This window comes from Setaria viridis, chromosome 1 (assembly GCF_005286985.2).
Source record: "Setaria viridis chromosome 1, Setaria_viridis_v4.0, whole genome shotgun sequence".
Taxonomy (NCBI): domain Eukaryota; kingdom Viridiplantae; phylum Streptophyta; class Magnoliopsida; order Poales; family Poaceae; genus Setaria; species Setaria viridis.
In genome coordinates this window covers 12,986,914-13,002,831 of record NC_048263.2, presented here as the reverse complement: position 1 = coordinate 13,002,831, position 15,918 = coordinate 12,986,914, and the positions used below count along the sequence as shown (strand labels likewise).

Here is a 15,918-nt window from a genome sequence, read left to right as displayed (position 1 = left end):
GTTTAGTGACACTGCAATCTTGTGGCATGAATTGCTGTATATTCTCATATAGGAAGGGCACTACTTTGCTCTCCAAAGGGTTTGATTTTTTTTAAAAAAGATTAACTCATATGCGGGGTAAATGCCAATAATAGACTAAGTTTAATCCAAAGGTTGACAATGTAATGACTTTTTTTTTAAACAGAATGTAACGACTTGTTACCTCGGAGGAGGTAACGAGCCATCCACCCATACCTCAATGATAGCTTCCAATGCTTATTTATTCCATCCGTCCTGAAATACAAGATATTTTGATTTTTTTTCTCAGTTAAATTAGTCTAATTTGACTAGATTTCAGGATAGTGGCCCGACAGGCCATTTGCCACCAAAGGCTGTGACGCTGAGATAGAAAACAATCATGCAGCATATTGTCCTACCGCAAATTAAATTGCGCTGTAAAACTAAACTTACACACATGCATAGTATAATATATTCATGTTGTACCACTACCATAAGAATGCGGCCATTTGGTCTCCGCGGTCACGAACAGCTCTTGGTTTTGTTATTAGGTCAGTGTTGGATGATGAGTGGGAGAACACTAAGCAGAGAACTGACCTTCCATCCACTTTTTTTTATCCCAATTAATATTAGATCCGTGACTAAAGTGACGTGCCATCGAAAATCACGAGGGGGGCTGGGGAGGCTTTAGTTCCGGTTGTAAATACCAACCGTGACTAAAGCCTCCCCTTTACTCCCGGTTGTAACGATCGAAAAAATCGCACCGACGCCAAGGCCTACCCTTTTGTTCTGGTTGGAGTTACCAACTGGGACAAAAGAGTTAGTCCTGGTTGGTAATTCCAACCTGGACAAAAGGGTATGTCTTTTGTCCCGGTTCCAACCGGGAAAAAACCACCAACCGGGACAGAAGGGGTTGTATTTTGTCCCGGTTGAAATTTCGAACCAGGAAAAAATCCCCTTCCCTATAAAATTGTCACACAGAGAGCTCCTCTTCCTCCTTCAGCCCGAGCCACTCCACTCCACCGGCCTCCTCTCCATGGTGACGAAGCAACCTAGGGGAGGTGTTGCCCGAATTTTTTTCCTCATTTTCATGGGGATTTCAGTCATCCAAAGTGTTATGAAGGTTAGCTACTTCATCCTCCCTTCATTTATTGTTATTACACTTTGTTTTATGCTTTAGAGAGGCAGGAAAATGAGTTTTTTTAGAATGAGGGAGAATGGAGAGGATTTTTATTTATACATATTTTTTAGCTAGAATTTGATGATAGCTTGCTTGTTATATACGATTCGTATTAGTTAAAAGAACTTGATCAATATTAGGTACGAGAAAAAATAGAGTAAATATATTTTTAATATTTAGTCATTGCAATAAAATTAATGTAAATAAATTGTAGGTGTAAGAAAATAGAATTTGGTCATTGCTACAATTTTTCATGTCAATGTAATTTAACAATAATTGTATTTCTTTGACCAATAATTTATTTATCTCATGTTTAATGCAAGAACTAAATATTATCAACAATAATCCTATACGAAGCTCTGTGTTCATTTTTCATGTAATACGATGCAGATGGATCGGCAGTGGATGTATAACGCGGACAGATGGACCAAGAAGTTTGTTGATGGCTTGAATTATTTTTCTCGAAGTGGCCAAAGCGAACAAGCCAGAGAACGGGTTTATACATTGTCCATGCTTCCAATGCAGTAGCAAGGACTACTCTTCTTGGGGGATTGTTCACAGCCACTTGTTTAGGATAGGTTTCATGCCTAACTATTTGGTTTCAACCAAGCACGGTGAAAGAGGGGTTGTAATGGAAGACGACAAAAAAGAGGAGGATGATAACAATATTCCGGACTGGGCTGCTGGCTAAGCTTTAACAGATACTACAATGGGCGAGGCTGATGAAGATGAGTTTTGTGGCGGAACCGCCCAACTTAAACTGGTTTAAATGCGCCTAATCGCTGTCGGAACAGCAATTATCCGAAATGCACTTAAAACAGTATAAGTCCGGTAGTCCGTCGAGTGTCCCTAGGACTCCTTGAAAGATCCACGTCACGTCTCATAGCCATACACCAGGATCGTTTCCACGATGGGAAAGCATTAACATCTATTACATTTTTACATACATACAGGGGTACGAATTATTACAGAACATAGTTTCAAATAAACTTAACAGTGCAGGTTAGAGGGATTCGAGGAGTTTAAAACATAAACTGGTCCAGGTGAGAGATGAACATTTAAGTTTTTCTTCTTAGGGTATTGCGAGACTCGTGACAATACCCTAGTTTTTGGGGCTTCCTCCTCTGCGGATTCCTGCTGTGCTTCTGAAACAGCCACAAGGGATAACCCTGAGTACGGGGTACTCAGCAAAGCTTACCCGACTAACCAATATAATAGTTTTTCTGGAACTACATGATAGCTGTTTAGTGTACTGGCTAACTCACCTTTAGCCAAAAGAGCTTACTAAAAAGTGAGGCCTTAACTTTATCTTTTAACTTAATTAAGTCATTACCTAACCAATCTAGATGATGACAAAGAGATACTTTTTGCAGGCAATAGGAAATTAAGTCATACAACAAATTAATTTCAATGAGACATTGTATTCATGAGATTGTACTACAATCATACTAGGATGCTCAACAGTGATCAAGTGCATTCATAACCGAGAATTGCGGCGATCCGTATCAATTAACATCCTGCAAGAGAGCACCTTGATCACCAGCTATGTACGACTGTCCGGGTCGTACGTAACGACCTTTCGATTAGTAAACCCAAGGATTGGGAATAAGACTACCCGAACCCAGGGACGCACCCCCACATGGGACCCCATGTCTGGCCTGATCTCCATGTGAGTTTCAGGCTACGCCCCTACCAATCTCCAGCACGTCAAGCACGGGTACGAAATATTCCCGATCAGAGAGTCTACTAACCTACCGGGCTTTACTGGTCCCATACCCAGTAAGCAACCAGGTGACAATCACTTGATCAAAGGTTAAGACAACGATCGGGCCTTAACTGAATTAATCTAGCAGACAGAACTAACATCTCTAACTTCTGTCTGCCTTTCAAACTTCCAAGCTACCTTTCCATAATTAGCATGTATGACCCAACATTTCACCTTAAGGTTCGGTAACTAAGCTACTTTAAGAATCTAAGCATTTCTAAACTTGGGTTACTTACTAATTGTTTGAACAAGTGGCAAAGATGTCCTTAAAACAAGGTAAGATCATGCACAAGAATGGGTTTCAATCAACTCCTAGACTTAATGCATTCACGTAGAAATTAATCAATAATTGGACACATGAAATAATAACTCCAAAGTAGATAGGTATAAATGCACCGGGGCTTGCCTTGATCTATAAAATTGTTAGCACTGTCCGACGGATTGGTTTCGCAGGGGATCAATTCAACGATCTCCTCAAACTCCGAAGATCCTTCTGATAATTCCAAGAATTCCTCTTCAGGTGCTTCGGTGTCTACGGTAGCATATGCATGGGTTAGTGATGCAACTTTTTGAATACAAGACTATACAACTTGCCTCAATGATAAAGTTGCAAGCCAACAAGTGAGTACACAATTTATCATGATAAAGTTGCAAGCCAACACACAAAAACCCGAAAAGATTAACCCATCACTTTTATTTTCTTTACTAATCCTACTTTAGGCTTTTTCTTTTATTTTTAGAAAATATTATAAATATTTTCTAGTCTCAAAACCTAACTCCTATGGGTTAATGATAATTTGTGAATATGAAAATATTATCCCATATTTTATGCATTTAATAAAGGTTAAGTATTTATTGAAATGCCTTAATGAAAAGGCATTAAACAAATACCTAAATTTTATTATTTTTCCTAAGGTATAAGAATTTTAATGCATAAAGGAAAATAAAATAATCCTAACAAAATTGGTTTCACTAATTTTGGACACTCCTAGAAATTTCTATGATTTAAAAGGTGATACACGAATTTAATCTATTATTCTAACAAAAGAAAATCTAAATTTTATCCCAAAACCCCCGGCCCAACTTTTCTCACACGCCTCCTCTCTACCCTCTCTCACTCGCGCTGGGCCCGCGGCTCGGGTCCACCTCCGCCTCCTATTCCTTTTACCCGCCGGCCACTAGGCCCACTGGGCCGATTCCTCTTCTCTCCTCCTTTCTTTACTTCCCTGCCGGCCCAACGGCCCAGCTTCCTTTTTCTTTCTTTTTCGCGGCACCCGGCCTGCCACACCAGCCCATCGGCCTCTTTCTTTACCGGACTCCGCACCAGCACCTGGGCCTGCTGGACCCCGACCCACCTCACTTCCGCTGCGCTGGCCGGCCCTTCTTCTTCTGACGCGCGGCCCCCCCGACGCCAGCACCTTCTTCTCCCTCGCGCCAAAATAGAGCGCGGCAGGGGACGGCACGGCTAGCCGGCCGGCGCCCCACTGGCGATGGGGCTCGGTTGGGGAGGCATCCCCAAGCCACAACGCACCCGTGGGCGGCGGCGGCTCCCCGGGAGATGGCCGGAGCTACCCTCTCCACGGCAGCGGGCGGCCTGACCGACGGCCGGCCGTGGCCAAGCACGGCAACGGCTCAACTCGGTCCCCCAACTACTCCTATAGCTTCCTAGTACCCCAAAAGCTTACCTACGGCTTACCACAAGGAAGGAGAGTGGCGGCAAGGTGAAGCTCACCGTGAGCAGGAGGTCTGGCGGCGGCGGGTGGAAACGACGACAGCTAGGAGCTCGCCGGCGGAAAAAGCAGGACAACAAGTAGGCACGGCTGTTGGTAAGGTGTGAACGGAGGTGTGGACGAAAGGAATCGACGGGGAAGGCGTCGTGGCGGGGAAATTGATCGGTGGCGGCAGCTTGATAGAGAGTCACGGGTGGCGGTAAAAAGGCGGCACGGTAAGAAGCGGCGGCGGGAGCGGTAGTTATACGAAAGATTCACCGCACGCATGGACGACACCGTGGCCTAGTCGTAGGCTTGCGTGGTGAAGAGGTGTACCTAGATGTTGAGCTAGACGACAGGTGAAGGCGCCGGCGGTGACACATCCCTGTTCTGCTGACTGCCATTCCCTTTTTCTTTTCTGTCACCCGAAACTTCATACTTCTCCCACGGTCGATTTTAATTCCGACGGTCCACAAGTTGCTTAAGCAAAGTTGAAGATAAACTTGAGCTCTTTGATTTATATTTAAACTTCCTCTCGAGATAAACATCCTAAGGTTGCCAATTTTTAATTCCTTTCTCGGGCAAACTGAAATGCCCTGAATTTTTGATTCAGTTCGACAGTCATTGTGCATGGCCATTTACCCTTCTTTTGATTCATTTTCAGTGGCCCAAACTCATTCCTCTTAGTCCAACTACTAACCATTCATGCTCTACAACTAACAGAGATCCCATTTTGCTCATAAATACCTATACCTCTTGCACTACATCTCTCTAATTCTCGCTCCAAACATAGGCACTTGCTGCTGTTTCAGACTTAGAGAGACAGGCAGTTTCAGTACTTAGGCCAAAATTGGCAAGGTGCTGACTTTGAGCCTCAATTTGAATTTGATCCCTTTACTATTCTTGACCAACAACACCCTATTATACTTGTCCAAAGATTATACTGCATTGTTGTGTAGTTGTTTTTGTCCACTTATTTGGAAAATTTGGCAGAAATTTATTTCCAAGTTGGATACTTGTGCTGTTTTTCTGAAGTTGCTATTTTCGGACAGTGAATAGTACTTCCCTGATTTCATTTTTCAATTGCATTTCTTGAGAGGTTTAGGACTAGGGTTAGTCTCCAATCTTAATCCCTGAAGTTTTAAACACTCTCAAGCCTTCATTTCATATTTTTGCCAACTTTTTCTGAATTTAGATTCAAAAATTCAAATTTTGGTCAAATTTGACTTGAATTTGACTTTTAGTCAATTTTTTTCTCTTTTTCTCCACAATGCATCTTTAACCTTTTTTGGTTATCTTTGATTATTGAACACCAGGTGTTACAAGTTTGCAGAAGATGGTCCTGCTGATGGTCTTGTTCAGGTGCTATAGGATGCACACAGAGATTGCGAAACTGAGAAGGAATCATAAAAGTTGCACCGCATGATAGATAATCTCAAAAAATTGTTGTACCCACATTGCAAGCAGGGCATAAAAAACTGAGTACCACACTAGAATTTCTGCAATGGAAGGCAAAAAATGTATGTCCGATAAACCATTTCAGGGGATATTGAAAATTGTCAAGAACATTTTTCCCGAGAATAATGAATTGCCATCAACAACATATGAACCTAAATAGGTTGTTTGCCCTCTGGGATTGGAGGTTCAGAAGATACACGCATGCCCTAATGATTGTATCCTTTATCGTGGTGATGAATACGAGAAATTGGATGCTTGTCCTATGTGCGGAGCACTGCGGTATAAGATCAGGTGAGATGATCCTGGTGATATCGAGGGCTAGCCTCCCAAGAAGAGAGTTCCCGTGAAGGTGATGTGGTATTTCCCTATAATACCACGTTTGAAGCATTTGTTCAGAAACAAAGCGAATGCTAAGTTAATATTTTGTTCAGAAACAAGGCGAATGCTAAGTTAATACCACATTTGAAGCATTTAAAGTTAATATTTTGGGAGCTACCTTATTAGGAAATCCTAGAGGTCCGCAACGCAATAGATGTGATGCATCTTATGAAGAATCTTTGTGTGAACATGCTAGGCTTCATGGGTGTTTATGGGAACTCAAAAGATACATTGGAAGCACGACAGGACCTAAAACGTATGAAGCAACAAGATGACCTACATCCAGAAAAGAGAGATAATGGACAACACTACTTACATCCTGCTAGTTACACTTTCAGCAAGGAAGAGAAGGATAGCATGTTTGAATGCATGAATAGTATCAAAGTTCTATCCGGGTACTCGAATATAAAGGGATTAATAAATATGAAAGAAAAGAAGTTCACAAATCTCAAGGCTCATGACTGCCACATGTTGATGATCTAGTTGCTTCCGGTTGCACTGAGGGGTATTCTACCATAGAATGTCCGATTGGCGCTCGTAAAGCTATGCGCGCTTGTCAATGCGATTTCGCAGAAGGCAATCGATCCAACCAAGCTAGTAAAGCTACAAAATGATGTGGTACAATGTCTTGTCAGGTTTGAGTTGGTATTTCCACCATCCTTCTTTAATATTATGACGTACCTCCTAGTTCATCTAGTCAAAAAGATTACTAATCTCGGTCCAGTATTCCTGCACAATATGTGGCCTTTCGAGAGGTTCATGTTAGTCTTAAAAAACTATGTTTTTAATCGTGCCCGTCCAGAATGAAGCATCACCAAGGGATATGGAACAGAGGAGGTCTTTGAGTTTTGTGTTGATTTTATTAACTCAATTAATTCGATTGGGGTTCCAACTTCACGCCACGAGGGGAGGCTGCGGGGAACGAGTACCCTTGGAAGGAAATCAAGATTGAGAAATAATACTGATTTGTTCCACAAATCACACTTCACTATTCTGCAACAATCATCCTTTGTGGCTCCGTATATCGAGGAACACAAGCAGATTCTATTGTCCCAATACCCGATGAAATCCGATGCCTAGATTATACGTCATCATATGGATACTTTTCCCTCTTGGTTGCGTCAACACCTTATGGGTAACTCCATGATTCACGAACAACTCGCTTGGTTAGCTAGGGGACCTTCTAGCACAATCGTGAAACTCCAAGGTTACGAGATAAATGGTTATACATTTTACATAAGAGCCCAAGACTAGAAAAGCACGAACCACAATAGTGGTGTCCACATAGATGTCATAGACATCAACAGGAGCAAGGACTCATATTATGGTTTCATAGAGGAGATCTGGGAACTCGAATACGGATCGCTGAACATCCATCTGTTTTATTGCCAATGGGTGAAGCTACCTGGAGATGGCATAATGAAAGATCAGTACGGAATGACAATAGTGGGCCAGACTAAGACTAGATACAATGATGAATCATTCGTCCTTGCCAATGATGTGCATCAGGTTTTCTATGTGAATGACATGTCTAGCAAGCCTAAGAAAAATTCAGAAGAGCCATGGGAGCCAAAGCGCCATATAGTTTTTCCAGGGAAAAGAAAAATTGTAGGAGTCGAGGATAAAATAGACCAGTTAGATGATTATGATCAGTTCGATGGCATGCCTCCATTCACTATCGAAGTTGACCCAAGCATCATACTAGTCAAAGAAGAGGCTCCGTACTTATGCCGCGATCATGACCAAGGAACTTTCATCAAGAAGAAGTTTTTTAATGTTACATTGTAATGCACTAAATATGGTTCACCTTTATGTAATTCTCTATAGCCATCAGAATCTTTGAATTATATTGTAATGCTCTATGGTGAATTATATTGTAATGTTCTATAATTTCATGGTTATACATTAATTGTACTACTTGATAAAATTTTTAATTTAACGTATCTATGATTTCATGTGTGTTTAAATTAGTTGACGTGAAGATTTATTCGATCAATATAAACAATGTTAACCACATATATTTAATTGAATAGTTTGTTGATGATAGTGATGCATTAAAATAATTATTTTAGAAACTTAAACAAGTAGTATAGAATTAATGATTGATTCAAACTTATTTTAAATATACTTGCTAATTTAATATATTTTTCATGTTCGAAATATGTAAAGTTTTTATTTTTTTTAACAAAACCAGTGGGGAACATATATAAATTTGTGTGTATAAATTAGTTGAGGTGAAGATTTATTCGAACAATATAAACAATGTTAACCACATACATCAATTGAATTTTTTGCGCTTTAAAATTATTTAATTGAATAGTTTGTTGATGATAGTGATGCATTAAAATAATTATTTTAGAAACTAAAAGAACTAGTATAGAATTAATGACAGATTCAAACTTATTTTAAATATACTTGCTAATTTAATATATTTTTGCATGTTCGAAATATGTAAAGTTCTTAATTTTTTCTTTCCGGTGAAGATGGAGACCTTGATCGAGCAGGAAGCGATGGTCCTGGAGCAAGTTCTGGTGGAGATGGCGGTCTTGATGTTTGAGGAGATGGTCGCTGCTAGGGATTTGCGGGGAGCGGTCTTGAGCTCTGAGGAGATGCCTCCGCGTCAGGGATGATGATGTAGCATATGCGCCATAGAATGACACCGTGAAACGCTTCTCCTAGTGTTGTTATCCCATCGATTAGCGGGATGTCGAGCTCTAGGTCTTCATATTTGCTATCAGCGATCTGCTCTAGCCCAACGCTAGCATAGCCGGGTGGAATCTCCAGGACATGGCTTGTCTACCCTAGCAGGATTGGTAAGGCACTCCCGTATGCAACCTGTACATATAGAAGAGATGAAGACAAGCATTAAACTCTGATCCCGTGGATTGATGGATTAAGATTGTCGTCCGGTGCATAAATATTATGTATAAGTATACCTTAATGCTGAGGTTGCTGACCGGTGTATGCAACTCACATGTGGTGCGATTCGTGATGGTATCCATAGGGAACCGTTGCACATCCACGGGTAATCTTGGCGTCTGTGGATCAGGGAGCCCTGTGGACGCATAGCTGCTCCCAAGGTGTTGAGAAGGGCTGGCAACTGCGTCGGCCATTCGACGACTGACTTCTTCCTGCATTCTTACTTCAACAGATTGCACTTTGGCTTCTATCGTGCGCTGCCAGCTCTCATCCTCTTGTTCCTTTCTTCGCTTCTCGCTTCTGTACGTGTCCAAGTTGCCTCGGAATGCGAACTTCCACGGAACAAACCCGAACCCTCGAATATGTCCTGGGTTTTTAGGATTCCCGAGGGCCCATGTGAGCTCATCATTCTCTCGGAACACCTTCAACCTCCTTGCCTTAACAACTTCAATGGTCTCGACAAGCTTTTTGGCCGTCTCACGTATTATCTCAGTGAAGATCAGTGTCCCATCTTCTTCGCTCAGGGAGCCTCCATGAGCACAATACCAATTTTTCGATCGATCAGGCTAGTCAAAAGTTGCTGGTACGATACCCCAAATGATCAGGCCTGCTTCCATCTTCTTCCATTTTGGAATTGCTTTGCCATAACCACCTCTCCCTAGACGATGATGGTACTCCTTATGACCAGCATTCCCTGTGTTGGTGACGACCTTTTGAATGCCGTCATTGCTCCTCTTGTATTGTACAAATACCTCCCAGTGGTCCCTCAACTTTGGTCACTTAGTAAAATTCGGAGTTCGTTCCTTCTTACGGTACTTTGCATCTAGCATCTTCTTGAATGTCTGCAATTGTGTGGCCATCTTCTTCAGCGTCCACGCTTTCACATCATTTTCATTATATCCATCGGAAAATGTGAAATGTGTCTTGACATTTTCCCACAGCATATTCTTTTCTATATCCTGGAGTGCATATGGATTATTTCTTTTGCCCTTCCATTCCCTGATGCTGATGGGCACTTTGTCCCTTACGATTGCCCCGATTTGACTCACGTACTGTGTTGCCGCTTTTTCGGGAGAAACTGGCCTGCCCTCTTTTGTGACTTCCATGATGATAAGATTCATATTATCCTTCACCTTGGAAGGGCCTCGGGGCTTCTGACGGTTCGTCAATCCCGAGGGCTAATAGTTCAAGTTTCAGTAAATAGTACATAGTAATAATGAATTAGTCTATGTGCATATAGGGTGGCTAAGCAGAATGATCTTGATTTTGACACCGACTATGCTTTGATGATGGATAAAATTGACGAGGTGACCGACAAGCGGATGGAGGTTTTGGTGAAAATTGAAAAAGACAAAATTCAGGTAGCAAGAGCATACAACAAGAAGGTCAAAGCCAAAACATTTCAGGTAGGGGATCTGGTTTGGAAGATGATTCTACCTATAGGAACCAAGGGCAACAAATTTGGAAAGTGGTCTCCAAATTGGGAAGGGCCATACAAGATTACAACTGTGCTCCATGAAAATTCCTATATGGTGGAGACTTTAAGTGGATTTCAGCTACCGAGAGCTCTGAATAGGAAGTACTTGAAGAAGTATCATCTAAGTGTTTGGCAAGACGCTTAAAACAATATGGCTGATATTTTGAAATATCGTCCTTAGAAGTAAATGGCCGGTGGAATTCATTGCCCTTAGGTTTATTTCTTGGCACGCAAGCTTTGCCAAGAAACGGGGGGGTGTTGGAGCCCAAAAGTGGCAGTAATGCCGACCAGGCTGGACCAGCCAGTCAAACCGGTTTCTCCGAGCGGTCTGACCGGTCTGGTTGCTATAGCTGGTCTTGCACGAGCCAGCCGGTCTGACCGGTTGCCCTAGCCGGTCAGACCGGTCAGCCCGAATTCGAGGCAAAATTAGGAATCGTGGTTGAATTGGAGTTGAAATGGGATTTCCTTGCGGGAAAAAGCCTCCCACCCTATAAATATAAAGGGCCCTGGCCAATTGAGGGCTAATACCCAATCGTCAAACAAATATGTTTACCTTTTATCTCCAAACCCTAACTTTTCTAACCCCTTGCTTTCCTCCTTCGTCTCGACAGCGTTTGAGGAAACTCTGAGTGGCCTGACCGATCTCAAAGCAACCCTAGACATGCCATCTTCGACGGGGCCCCTCCCGAGGTGGTGATTCTAGGCTTTCCCGGTGACTCTGCGAGGACCGGTCTGACCGGCCCCTCTGACCGGTCTGACCGACCAGTGCAGCGGTGCTGACGAGGTGATCTTCTGGTGTACACGCGAGCTAGTGTATTCGTGTGTTGACCGAAAAAAGCGTCAACAGAAAGTAAGCCGCAAAGGATCCATCAAAACCAAAATCGAAAGAAAAGACGAACAAGGAACCTCCGGCAGGACGAACTTCGCCGGAGAAGACGAAATAATCGACTTCACTCAACCAAGTAGTATCCGTCTAAACTGCGAACATACACTATGCCCGGCGTCTCGATCTAACCACTGTGCGCATGCAATTTTTTTTTTGAAAACCTTATCATGATAAGTAGAAGAAGCAATAAGGTTGATACATAGGTCATATTACATAATTAAAATCGAACTCTTCAACTCAAAGGAATTAGGATACAATAATAACATTAGAACCAAGTTATTCCCGGCGAGCCGCATGCTTGTCTGCGCTGCTCCATTCATTTGATTCCTGTTTGATGAACAACACCACAGGAACTAAGTCTAGCTCAACTAATTAGAGTGGAAAGTGTGGTCGTGCACTCTAACCATCTAGATTCGAGTCCCCTATAGCTCGAATTTGGATACCTATTTCTTGTAATTAATGAAAAATTGCCTACCCCTCCTAGGTTGATCTAAATTTTTTTGAACGACACCACTTGCAAATGGTGATTCCTTTCTTCCTTCAAATATTCTTCGATTTCTCTCCTTCCAGATATTCCACACCATGTACATCATTATTGCAGCTTTCAGTCTCCGAGTTTGTTGTGGCAGCGATTGAAGCTCATCAGTCCGTCATCACATGCCCACCACATCGATCCCCGTAGCATGCAAAATTATGTAATTAGTAAACGCGACCAGTAGCTAGCTAGAGTTAGCCCAAAGTGTTGAAGACCGACCGAGTACTAGTCACATAATCAAATAGCAGTATACTTGTATATGACACAAGGTGGTAGGTACGTAATACACGTCGACGGGTCACGTTTGACACGCTAACGTCGTAGCGAGCACGCAGTAATGTTTAGGATTATCCTCCAATCCACCGCAACACGGTGAGGCGTCTTGGCTGATCAGGCCGCGCCATCGGGGCGTACGTGTACGGCTTCCATCACTTACTACCGGAAATCTTTAATTTGTGGAGTGCTTTTTTATTTACCGAGTGGCGATGAGCTTGCCGGCATCTTTGTTTTTTTTAATTTTTTTAAAAAATATTTGCTGAGTGTTTTTTCGCACTCGGTAAAAGTTTTGTCAAGTGTTCGACAAAAAACACTCGGTAAAGATTGTTTGCTGGTAAGATTTTTCCCGAGTGTCGGTTATTAAGCGCAACACTCGGTAAATAATGTTGCCGAGTATTTTTAGACCTTTGTCGAGTGACACGGCAGACGACCTGAATCCCGTAGTGACTACCTCCCGACCCGTGCCAGTAGGAACATGTGTATCATGCGTAAAGGTAGCAAACAATCTACTGCACAGCATGTTCGTCACACTCACATGCGTACGATCGATGGCCTGATGATCGATCGTCAATTGGTCAGGAAACCAATGCAATCGAGATGTCAGTGGTCCTGTCTGTACTGTCGTTTCCGCCTTCTACGATCATCAGTCAGCAGTCTCTGGGTCGCTTTTCTTTTCTCCCTCCGGGATCAACAGGAGATTGCCATCACATGCAGAGATCGGTGATGGATGGAATAGTCACACTTGCCATCCTACGGACACATACGTGTACTCTGCTTAGCAAAAATTGTTTCCATTAGGCACCAACACACACGTTATTCACGTACGAGACCGCTGGCCTCCAGCCTGCAGGGTAGTGCGTGTGAACACATGATCGATGCTCCATGTTCAAGTAAAGCTCGGACCTTGACGAGAGAGTTTGCGTCACCATCGTGACGACATGGGGGCAATAATGCATGCATATGGCCGGTGCCCTACTTACTTGCGCTATATATACGAGCCCAAACCAAGGCAGTGAACCATCAACCACAGTCCACACACTCACACAGCAAGCAAACTCAGCAGCTAGCTACTAGCAAACCTTCTGCAGCGGTCATGGACGACTACTTCTACCAGTCGCTCCTCCTCTCCGTGGCCGCCGTCGCGCTGCTCCAGCTCGTGAAGCTCGCCCTGAGGCCGAGGCCGCGGCTGCCGCCGGGGCCGTGGAAGCTGCCGGTGATCGGCAGCATGCACCACCTCGTGAACGTGCTGCCCCACCGCGCGCTCCGGGACCTGGCCGCCGCGCACGGCCCGCTCATGATGCTGCGGCTCGGGGAGACGCCGCTCGTGGTGGCCTCGTCCAAGGAGACGGCGCGCGCGGTGCTCAAGACCCACGACACCAACTTCGCCACCCGGCCCAAGCTCCTCGCTGGCGAGATCGTCGGGTACGACTGGGCCGACATCCTCTTCTCCCCCTCCGGCGACTACTGGCGCAAGCTCCGACAACTCTGCGCCGCCGAGATCCTCAGCCCCAAGCGCGTGCTCTCCTTCCGCCACATCAGGGAGGACGAGGTGAGCGCAACGCCGGGCGCCGTCCATGGCAACTCTCCTGAACAGTTAATAACACAAACATGACAAATAAAGACTGTTGACGTGACGGACTTTGTACTAATACAGGTGGCGCTGAAGCTGGCGGAGATCCGCGCGGCGGGGCCGTCAGCGCCGGTGAACCTGAGCGTGATGTTCCACAGCCTGACCAACAGCATCGTGTCGCGGGCGGCGTTCGGCAAGAAGCGGAAGAACGCGCCGGAGTTCATGGCGGCCATCAAGGCCGGCGTCGGGCTGTCGAGCGGCTTCAGCATCCCGGACCTGTTCCCGACGTGGACCACCGTGCTGGCCAAGATCACGGGCATGAAGCGCAGCCTCCAGGACATCCACAGGACGGTGGACTCCATCCTGCAGGAGATCATCGACGAGAGGAAGGCCATCCTCGACGAGAAGGTCAAGAGCGGCGCTGAGAACGCCGAGGAAAACCTCGTCGACGTGCTCATCGGCCTGCAGGAGAAAGGTGGCTTCGGCTTCCACCTCAACAACAGCAGAATCAAGGCCATCATACTGGTATATATGCCCTAGCATTTCCTTGCCCCTAGTCTCATAGCTCGATCGATAGGTCTGTGCCATTGAGCCAGAGTACACACGCAGGACATGTTCGCCGGCGGGACGGGGACGTCGGCGTCGGCAATGGAGTGGGGGATGTCGGAGCTGATGCGGAACCCGTCGGTGATGAAGAAGCTGCAGGGCCAGATCCGGGAGGCGTTCCATGGGAAGTCAGTGGTGACGGAGGCCGACCTGCAGGCGAGCAACCTCCGCTACCTGAAGCTGGTTATCAAGGAGGCGCTGCGGCTGCACCCGCCGGCGCCGCTGCTGGTACCCCGAGAGAGCATCGAGCCCTGCGAGCTCGACGGGTACACGATCCCGGCCAAGTCCCGCGTCGTCATCAACGCATTCGCCATCGGCCGGGACCCCAAGTACTGGGACGACGCCGAGGAGTTCAAGCCGGAGCGGTTCGAGGATGGCGGCGTCGACTTCATGGGCAGCAGCTACGAGTTCCTGCCGTTCGGCTCGGGGCGGAGGATGTGCCCCGGCTTCAACTATGGGCTCGCCAGCATGGAGCTCGCGCTCGTCGGGATGCTCTACCACTTCGACTGGTCGCTGCCGGAGGGGGTAGCCGAGGTCGACATGGAGGAGGCGCCCGGCCTCGGCGTGCGCCGCCGCTCGCCGCTGATGCTGTGCGCCACCCCGTTCGTTCCGGTGGTCGCTGTCTCAACGAAGTAGCCTTGGTCGAGGAGGACATCTCGCCGCGTAGGTTGCATGCATGCAAACAGGCGCTACCGCCCGGCCTCGTGCTGGCCACGTGCCGCCCGAGCTCCGTATATGTACATGTATGCTGTACGCATCGCCGTATCTGTCCGCGCTGCAAGTATTCTATACTGTATATGGTGTGTTACGTGTATATGCTGCACATTGTGGGGTGTGTGCTGCGTTTAAGTTTGTACTGGTATGTATCGCGACATTATGCGACCCAAAATAATTGAGGCCTCTTGTGGTGTGGCCAATAATTCACCTGAACTGAACAAAGATGTAATATGTATCCCCGCATTCTGGCTGCATTGTGAACACAGGTTCTCTCTTTTGGTTTGGCTAGAATTTCGTTCCCCGGAGAAATTAACACAATTCGCGATTTTGCTAAAAGTTTCGGTCAAAATTTATCGGAGGCGTTGAAATTTTGAAACCATTAATTGGTTAAATGCGATCGTTTTGCTTTATGTTCACAAGTTTTGCTACATCATATTGGAGACTG

The 15,918-nt window shown here is 45.2% G+C and overlaps 1 protein-coding gene across 1 annotated transcript; it reads left to right on the top strand.

The window, feature by feature from the left end:
- The first annotated feature begins 13,485 nt into the window (after window positions 1-13,485).
- LOC117833475 (premnaspirodiene oxygenase) lies at window positions 13,486-15,675 on the top strand. The gene is made up of 3 exons (XM_034712985.2): window positions 13,486-14,129; window positions 14,235-14,675; window positions 14,760-15,675. Exons 1-3 carry the CDS (start codon window positions 13,674-13,676, stop codon window positions 15,390-15,392), a joined length of 1,530 nt encoding a protein of 509 aa, XP_034568876.1. The 5' UTR covers window positions 13,486-13,673; the 3' UTR covers window positions 15,393-15,675.
- Window positions 15,676-15,918: the final 243 nt, after the last annotated feature.